At 43.5% G+C, this 8,728-nt stretch overlaps 1 protein-coding gene across 2 annotated transcripts; it reads right to left on the bottom strand.

Moving 5' to 3' along the window:
• Window positions 1-5,070: 5,070 nt before the first annotated feature.
• Window positions 5,071-8,650, bottom strand: BLOC1S2 (biogenesis of lysosomal organelles complex 1 subunit 2). Of its 2 annotated transcripts, none has more exons than XM_084265104.1 (5): window positions 8,565-8,650; window positions 7,616-7,732; window positions 6,615-6,734; window positions 5,997-6,110; window positions 5,071-5,477 (listed from the first exon to the last, which is right to left on the bottom strand). In XM_084265104.1, the coding sequence occupies exons 1-5, from the start codon at window positions 8,614-8,616 to the stop codon at window positions 5,431-5,433; spliced, it is 450 nt and encodes a 149-aa protein (XP_084121230.1). In that variant the 5' UTR covers window positions 8,617-8,650; the 3' UTR covers window positions 5,071-5,430. The 2 variants fall into 2 exon arrangements, with proteins under 2 accessions (XP_084121230.1, XP_084121231.1); XM_084265105.1 differs by having other exon boundaries at window positions 5,071-5,485; window positions 6,006-6,110.
• Between the last annotated feature and the right edge of the window lie 78 nt (window positions 8,651-8,728).

Genomic DNA, 8,728 nt, shown 5'->3' with positions numbered 1-8,728 from the left:
AGGGAGAGGGAGAGCAATGGCCCACATCAAAACCAGCCCTGACAGTCTTAGGATTTACTTGTCCCACTGGGATGAAATACCCTGTTAATAGAGTGGAAAGCTGCATGAGGAGGCCACTACAGTCATCTGCCCTCCAGGTCATAACCCAGACATAAGATGCAACAGCTGTCATCTACAACAGCAAGAAACTCAGACCATTTAATGTCAGTGAGCCACAGGTCTCTCCAGATTCTGCCAGGCTTTGCTCCTGTACTGAAAGAAACATCAGCACTTCTGGCTTCTCCATTACCTCCTCCCAAGGAACACCTCTACTTAGGGAGAATCTCACAAAGTAGCTGTTCCTCTTCCACTGACTACATCTTTGTCAATGAATCAGAACTTATTTCACAGCATAAGGTCCATACAATACCACTGCATAAACTGAGCCCAAACATATTGTGAACATAGGACCACGCTTCTTATTGAGCTGAAATAATTTACCAAAAAAGAACACAGCTTTTAACTTACTTCCACTTGCCTCAGTGTTGCAAGCTATTCTTCAGCTGCAACATACTTCCTGTTTGGGACAATGGAAATGGCCCAGGATGCAGTTTCCCTATTTCAGACATCTTCCTCCACGCTGAACAGACAAGCAGGTAGACAATGCAACCCAGCAGGAAAATGATTGTGGCTCCCAGCAGTTCCACTGCAACATAGAACAGGGATGTGGGATGAGGAAAGACTGAAGCTGCATCCTGGAAGGCTCATTTTATGAAGTCTACAATAAAAACAACAGTGCAAAGGTAACCAATAGCTGCTCTTCTTTCCTCTGGGTTAAACATCACAACAAACTTGGATGAACTGCTTTAAAGTCTTTGTGACCTTTTTAAGGCTAACCTTAATACTGTAATAGCAGAAAACCAGGACAAACATCAAGCATTAACAAATCTTGCATTAACAAAGCCTGTCATACTTTCATAGCATGCTTGTCTTCTGCCTACTACTGCTGCTTATATGTTTGTCATCTGATGTGATACTGCAAATCTAACAATGTATTTACCTTCAGGCCATTATATACACTTGTGATTATCACCCCACTGGACATCCAGCATTTCTATTTAACACAAAGCTCCAGGTTAGAAAGCATAGTCCACACTAGAAGCACTGTTTTTCAGCTGTTAGACATGTTGCAGTCTCCACTAATGATTTAAAAGCCCACTCTGGAGACTGCACACATACCTACAAAGTACTCATCTGGAAGTGGGATGACTTTAGAATAACCTGTTAGAGCAGCTGGGCAGAAGTGTCTTGAGGAAAAAATGCTCCTCTGGAACTGAACTCTTCTGTTTCTGCTGCAGAAACAGCAGACTGTAAACTTAGTTTACAGTTGCAGCCCAAGTCCTGAAAAACCACTTCAGGTGCATAGACGGCTTCAATAACATACTTTGCCCCTTGACTCTCATCTGCCAGCCCTGCCTTTCCTGTGTTCTCCTCCATGTTCTTCCCTTCAAGCACATATCTTTTCCACCAGAAAATGCTGCAGAAGAGAAGGGACAAAGATCTAGTGTTCCTCTGTACCTCCTCTGAAACTTCTCGTGGCCTCTCCAGGTGACATGTTTGGGCAGCAACCAAGTTGTGCCTCTGCTTCTGAACTATACATTTCCCCAGCACAATGCTGTTTACACACACCTAGTTATGTCCTTCTGTGGTGCTGTTGTCCAAGGACTTGCCATGATTTGGATTCTATCAGTCACATAAGGGCAACGCTCAGAGACAGAACCGGAAACACACCTGTCGGCTCTTAGTATAACTGGGATGCCACTGTCACACAATCCTCCATCCATCCAGGTAGTCAGTCTCTTAAAATTTCCTCCAAATAGAGTCACTGGTGGGACAAGCTCCTCTTCACATTTCTGTGAAGGTGGGATACTCAAAAGTTTGTGAAAGAATTTGCTAATTCTTAGATGTCTTACCTGAAAACACACACTTACTGGCAATGCATGCCTAGATATATTTCCATGTTCAGAGTTCCTGGAGGATTTTATCTTTGTAGTTTTAAAATCACTTTGCATTTTCTATATGTAGAGAAGTAACTTTTTCAACACCAAGATTTGGTCCTTACTCTGCCTTTACTGCTGTATCTTGTGAAGTTTTCTCTGCTGACACATCGCCCTCTCGTGGCCCTCCTGCAAGCCTGTCAAGGAAAGACAGTAAGGAGAGAAATGCCATATTATTTTTCCTCTAAATTTTCAATGTCCCCATCACATAGATCCCTAAACCTTCCAACAGCATGCTGGGTTGCATGTAGTAAGTGACCCTCTTCATCAAAGCAACTATCAAACGTGCCTGTGCTTGAGACATGGCTAAGCCAGCAGTTCTACAAAACCAGATCCAAGTAAGAGTGTCACTGGAGTACATTTAAACCTGCTCTTGAGCCTGCTCTTTGCCTTGCTAGAATCATACATACCAGACACCAGGGCTCTGACTATCAATCATAGAATCACTTTGGTTGGAAAAGACAACTTTAGGAGGTGGGGTGGGGCAGGCCAGGAAGCTCCATGCAGACCAAGGATTCTCCAGGTGAGGAAGTACAGAGGGAGCAGCATACAATGGTTTTACTTTCCTGTGACTCTGACGTACCTATCCACCGTCACTCAGTTCCCATGAATCCCTTGGCCTTGCCAGGTGGACAGCAATACCCATTAACATCTGTATGGATACCATCTTAAAGGGCACCATCCTAGTTTTAGTCATGACACTGACAGCACCCTCTGCTTTCAGACATATATTTTGGAGACCTGAGAAGTGCTGATTAGAACTAACAACTAGTATGTGCATACTCAACTGGTGTTTTGTACGTTCACAATCTGCTTAATCACAAACTTCCAGTTCTTTGCTGAGCAGAGGACAAAATCTAGCCCTCATGCCCCTGAGAATGTTCTCCTTAGCTAGTTCTAGTCCATCCTTGAATGCAGCCCTTTCTGCCCCAAACATGCCGCCAGGCCTTAAAATCTAACTGCCGTGTTAGGAAAACTTCCTGCTGTGCTGCTGCCACATCCAGTTCTGTACCCAACTTACATCTGTGGAATCTGTTTCCCATTGACAGTCTGAGCATATGATCCATATCCAGTAGGGGTGTGGGCTTGCAACTCCTTTGGCAGCGTGCTGCCATTAGAGCACAGAGTGTCCCCACACGGCATTCTGTTCTACATTCAGTACTTGATTTACAGGTTATGTGCCATGGTCAGAACTTACTCTGCTTGCTACCATGCAATAGGAGAAGCCACTTCAGTGCTTAGTGCTTGGTATTATTCTTACCACACAGAGATGATCACAATTCTCTAGACAGCAGACGGCCAGCTCTCCATTGTAATTCCTTGAGATACAACTCTGTGACCCCTTCATCTTGGGCTCTGCACCTAGCCAGTGTGCAGGGCCAGCTGCATCCCTGCAGCAGAAAACAATTGCTTTGTGTGCAAGCATCTGCTCTGTGCCTCCAGCATCCTCCATCCAGAACGGGCTGGGAATCGGAGAGATCAATATGCTGGAAGATCAGAAATCCTATGTCTGTCCTAGAGCAAACTGCCCTGGCAAGCATTTCAGTGGCTGGTCAGCTCTACATGATGTCCACCTATCCAGAACCATTTCCAGCCTGATTCAGAGATGGGTGGAGGAACTTAGAGGGGATCAGGAACTAAGTTCATAGCCATGTGCAAGTGCTGTATGCTGTAATGAAAATCTTCATTACTTCAGGGAATAGAGGAACTCCAAGCAGTACCCTCACGCTTTCACAGCCAAACCTCTGTGATCCTCTTCCGCAATGTCAAAGAGACAGGATGGTGCTATCAAAACCACTGGTGAATCTGGCTGACTCACATCTCTCCTGTATCATCTACAGATGCATGAAACACTGTTTCATCAATGGGACTTTTTGATTGTCTACCACTTTGTGGTACACTTTCCAGCATCAAAGACCACCAAGCAGGCCACTGTTCAGGCTGTCACTCAAACACCAGTCCCTAAAATTTTAGATCTGGCTGGCTAGATCCTTTGTCCAGCAGAACACACCACAAATCCTGAGATGGCAGTCTGTCAGATTTTAAAACATGGTCTATATGGTAGAATTTCCTCCTACACAGAAACCTATCTGTTGGCACCTCTTCCAGTTTTCCAGTTGGAGGATGTTGCTTTGATAACAAAACTAAGATGTCTGCTTTGCTTTCACAGGTAGAGAAGTCATCAGTGAGCTAACTAGGGATAAAAGTAATACAGATGCAAATAGCTGGATACCTCAGAGAGTTTTAAACCCTGTTCTTTAAAGATGTTTATTAAAAAAAAAAACAACCAACAACTTTCTTCAAAATGAATTCAACCCTTTCTCAAATCCTGTATCAGGGCCCTGAAAACTACTATTTTCTATTTTAAACCCAGGATTTTTAACATGATGGTGAAGGCTCTTCGATATCATCTGCTTCACTGCTCTTAAACAGCACTAGGGAAAAGTGCCCATCTTGACTAGTACCTACAGTGGCTGTATACTGACTGACAACGTTGTGTTCTTTGCTACATTGGCACCTGACTGGATATTCTTCTAAACAGCCTGCGAAAGTTTGAAGCACTGCTTTCCTCCATCAGCACTTGTACTGTCCTCAACTGCAACTCACTCAGGAGCCAGCTTGAACTAGTCAGGGTCAATAGGTATGAAAAAGCCCACCCTAGCGAAGGAATCTCTGTTCAGTAAGGAGTGCTCTGCTAAATTAGAAATTTGGAACACTGCTAATCTGGCAAAGAAGCAGCTTTTTGTGCTGTGCATGCCTCTTCAAAAATTACTAGATCAAAATTAATTGGCAAAGTAGAGAAAGGATCTGCTAAATTAACTGAGCATGTGATCAAGCAATACTACTTGCTATTTCACCTGAGGTCAAGTCAAAGAATGTAAGTGCAGAAATACTTGACACAGTGTTTAAAATGTGTTCTCTTCTATAATCTCCAGGAACTGGAAGGAGTTTCTCTTTAACAGGCCCTTTGAAAAAACAGAAAGGCAACTTACATAAGCTTTCCAACAGCAATTTGAGATTCCACAGAGACAAATGCAGCAAACTGTTTTATTGTAAATTTATAATAATTAGTCTATTTCAAACAGATGAAGGTGGATAACAAAACTAAGTCTTTTTGATACCATGCTCGTAACTCCAAAGGCCAGGGGGATCTTCTTAACGCAAAGCTCGACATGAGGACTAACACACAGATAACTAACATCAACACATGGGTTAGGGACAACCTTCTACTTTTCACTGCAGAACAACTGAGGCAACATAACCTCTTGAGAAGAGGAAAACACTATTCAGCCTTAAGCCTGAATACAGCCTGTTAGCTGTAATAAAACCCTTGTCAACATACAGAATTGCTGTTGTGCAACTCAAATAGAAATGTCTGATTCATAGACCAACTTCAACTTAAAGACTGTTGTAATTTCATCGTTTCTCCAGTTTTTTGTACTTGGATTCTGCAGAAGGAAAAAAACAACAGTATTTTAGGACTGGATAGGTAAAAGCTTTGAATCCTGTAAGCTTAAAATTCAGGTAATTTACAGTCTCAGGGTAATTTTTTTATTAAATAATTTAGACAAATGTAACTGTATAATTTTTTTTAAGAAACAGGTGCTTAAGACAGACAATATTAATTTAAATTAATTTAAATCAAGGAGACCTGGATGGCTTGTGGAACTTCACGAATCCCTCTATTTGCAGGATTAAACATCTGTCTTTAAAGTTTGGGCCAGCAGACATCGTAAAAGAGAAATCAAGCCTCACTTGGAATTCAATAATATCTGTACTAGTTCACCTACACATAACTTGATACATTCACCTTTTCCCAATGCTTTCCACTTTACATACTAAAAAGCTCAAAAGCAGCAGTACCAAGTGCAGCCCAGACTTGATAAACAGAGGGGTTTACTTCGAGTTTTTAAATCCCTTTGCAAGGGACTATGCTGTTACATTCTAACAGTAGAGGACAATAGTTACCAAGTTTTTTGGAATATGCATCCAATTTATAAGCTGCTTGCTCCAAAGCTGCAACCTGTTCCTCAATTAGGTTGATTTGTTCCAGGTATGGTTGAAGAGCAGCATCTTAAAAAAGCAGAAAAATCGTATCTGTCAGCTCTCAGTAATTCACTTCCAAGAAAGTCTTCACACTTGAAGCACAAGAATTTCTCATTAGGTTCTTCAGATAGATCAATTTAAAAGGTCGCTCCTTCCTCTGCTCCAAAATCAAGTGGTGATACTGATAGCTGTGTTCCAGGAAAGCATGAAACATTTAAGATTACTGGCTAGACTCAACACAAATAACAATGCAACATGAATCAAAGAAAGTGCTACTTCCTATCAGATCCAAAATTCGGAGTAAAACAGATGTGTTTTGGGGGGTAATTCAGATGTGTTTTTCTTATGCTAGTTTACACAGTCTATTTCAGTATAATAATATACAAGCTGGGCACCATATTGACAGTATGTCTATTTCAGGGAGTTTTTCCCCCCTCAGAATCTAAGGAAGTGTGAATCTGACTCTTACATGCTTTATTTCCCAAACAAGTGTACCATTCATTATATTCCCACCTTATTTAGTTTACTTACATTTCTGATTTAAATCCTTCAGATTTCTACTGATGTTTATAGCAATATCTTTCATTTCTAGGTACTTCAAGCTAGTCAGCTTATTCATGTTTTCCAAGAGTTTGTAGTCTTCACTGGTGGCTTAAAAAGAATAGAGTTTATTTTAACTAAAAGTTGATGTGGTCTGAATTGTGTGCAGACTCTTCTACAGGACACGAGATTTCAAACCAACAGATAAATATAACAAAGAATAATTTAGATGGAATACAGGCATTAGAATCATGTCTTAAAAAAAAAAAAAAAAGGAGATGATGTTTTGTGAGCTGTAAAAATCAACTGGACTGATGAATACTTATTCACTTGTTTTTTTAAGAGAGAAAATCTGACTTATTCCTCACATTTCTACTCTCAGTTAGACACTTATGTTTACAAAATTGGTAGCACAAATCCAGACCGGTAATCTGTGCCATACACCTTTCCAGTCAATGCAAATCAGTAGTGCTGTGGAGTGTTTTCAAAATTAGAGCCTGCTATGGAATCCACAAACTTGGTGAGCAGTTTGTGGATTTACTTTGCACAGCAGTTAACACTGCACCTAAGTTTATTTTAAAGTACAAATATTGGAAAACATGTGAATGATTTTTGCTCTTCCTCAGAAACAAAACAGCTGCACATATTCTACTCTCAGCTGTGTTTCTCTGCCAGTTTTTCTTAACCTACAGCCTTTTAGTTTGATTGGCAGTTTTCTCACACACAAGCTTTTGCAATACTAAAAATAATTTTAAACTGCTGATATCACACTGAATTATTTTGAAAAATACTTGTATTAATCTGGGACTTCATGAATATGACTAATTCAATTGTGTTAATAGTCTAGCACGTCTAGCAACACACTAGACTTGAACTGCCAGTCTAGCTACATATGCTTGAAATAGGTATAGTTTAAACAAACTACAGAACAGATTTATTTAAAATGAAAACACATATAAGTTTACTTGCAGATCAGCATTGTAGTGCCTTACCTGTCAGTTCACCTGTTAAATAAATGGCCATTTTGTTGAACATGTCTTTACAGAGTTCATTGATGTCTGCCTCTGCTGGTTCCTTAGCTTCCTCTGCTGTTTCAACAGCGGGATCCTCTAAGCAGGATGCAGACAGACATCACAGGGTTGGGGAGAGGCAGCAGGTACAGAAACACAACATAGAAATTTAACGGCCCCATTTTTTTCAAGTTGGCTACACCTACTTTCCATCTAAGTTGCCTACTTTACCCGAACAGCTAACAGACATAGGCAGTCTTCTTAAAGTAGCATCAAGATTATTTCAAAGTAATGTTCTAGGGAACGTTTAAGGGGCAGGCACCTGGCCCGACCACACCTGCAAATATCAACTCCCTCTCGTGCTGACAGCAAACGAATTCGGGAAGAATTTTTGAGCGGCCTTGTGCACAATGTCTCCGAAGTCTGTTTCTAGTCACCGGCTCCTCCACGAGGGGCTACAACAAATCCCCGCCCGCGGAAACGGGTAACCGCTGCGTTCCTCCTCCCAACCCATCTCTACGACAACCTGCCCTTGCCCTGCTCTTCTCAGGACCAGCTCAGCACCTCCTCCGCAACCCGCCAGGCTGCTCTTTGCTTTGTCGGCAGCTTTTGCCGGCCCGAACACAAAGGCTGCGCAGAGGCCCGCGGCTCCTTACAGCGGAGCAGCGGCGCGGAGGTGGGCGGCAGGCAAGGGAGGAATAAGCCCCTGACGAGACGCAGCCGCCGGACTCCCGGGGACCACCCAGCCAGCACACGCGGAGCCGCGGGCCCGCCCCCACCCCACCGCCGGAGCCCTTCCCGCCGCGGGGCGGCTGCTGCCCAGCGGGCGGCTCCTCCCTGCGCGCCGGGAGCAGGCCGCGACCTAGCACGGTCCGACCACCGCCACGCGGCCGAGAGGCGAACCCGGAGACGGCCTCCCCCGGCCCCTTACGCTTTACGGGCTGCGCGCCGGCCTCGGGCAGCCCCTCCGCCGCGGTCGCCATAGCGACAAGCCCCCTCCCGCGGCCCCCGCTTCCGCCTTTCACTTCGCGCAAGGCCGCGGCCCCGCCCCTCGCCGCCGCGGCGCATGCGCAGCTGCGTGCGAGCCGCCGGCGG

The sequence above is a fragment of the Gallinula chloropus genome (genome assembly GCF_964237585.1).
Source record: "Gallinula chloropus genome assembly, chromosome: 5".
NCBI classification, from domain to species: Eukaryota; Metazoa; Chordata; class Aves; order Gruiformes; family Rallidae; genus Gallinula; species Gallinula chloropus.
This window is presented reverse-complemented; position numbering and strand designations above follow the sequence as displayed.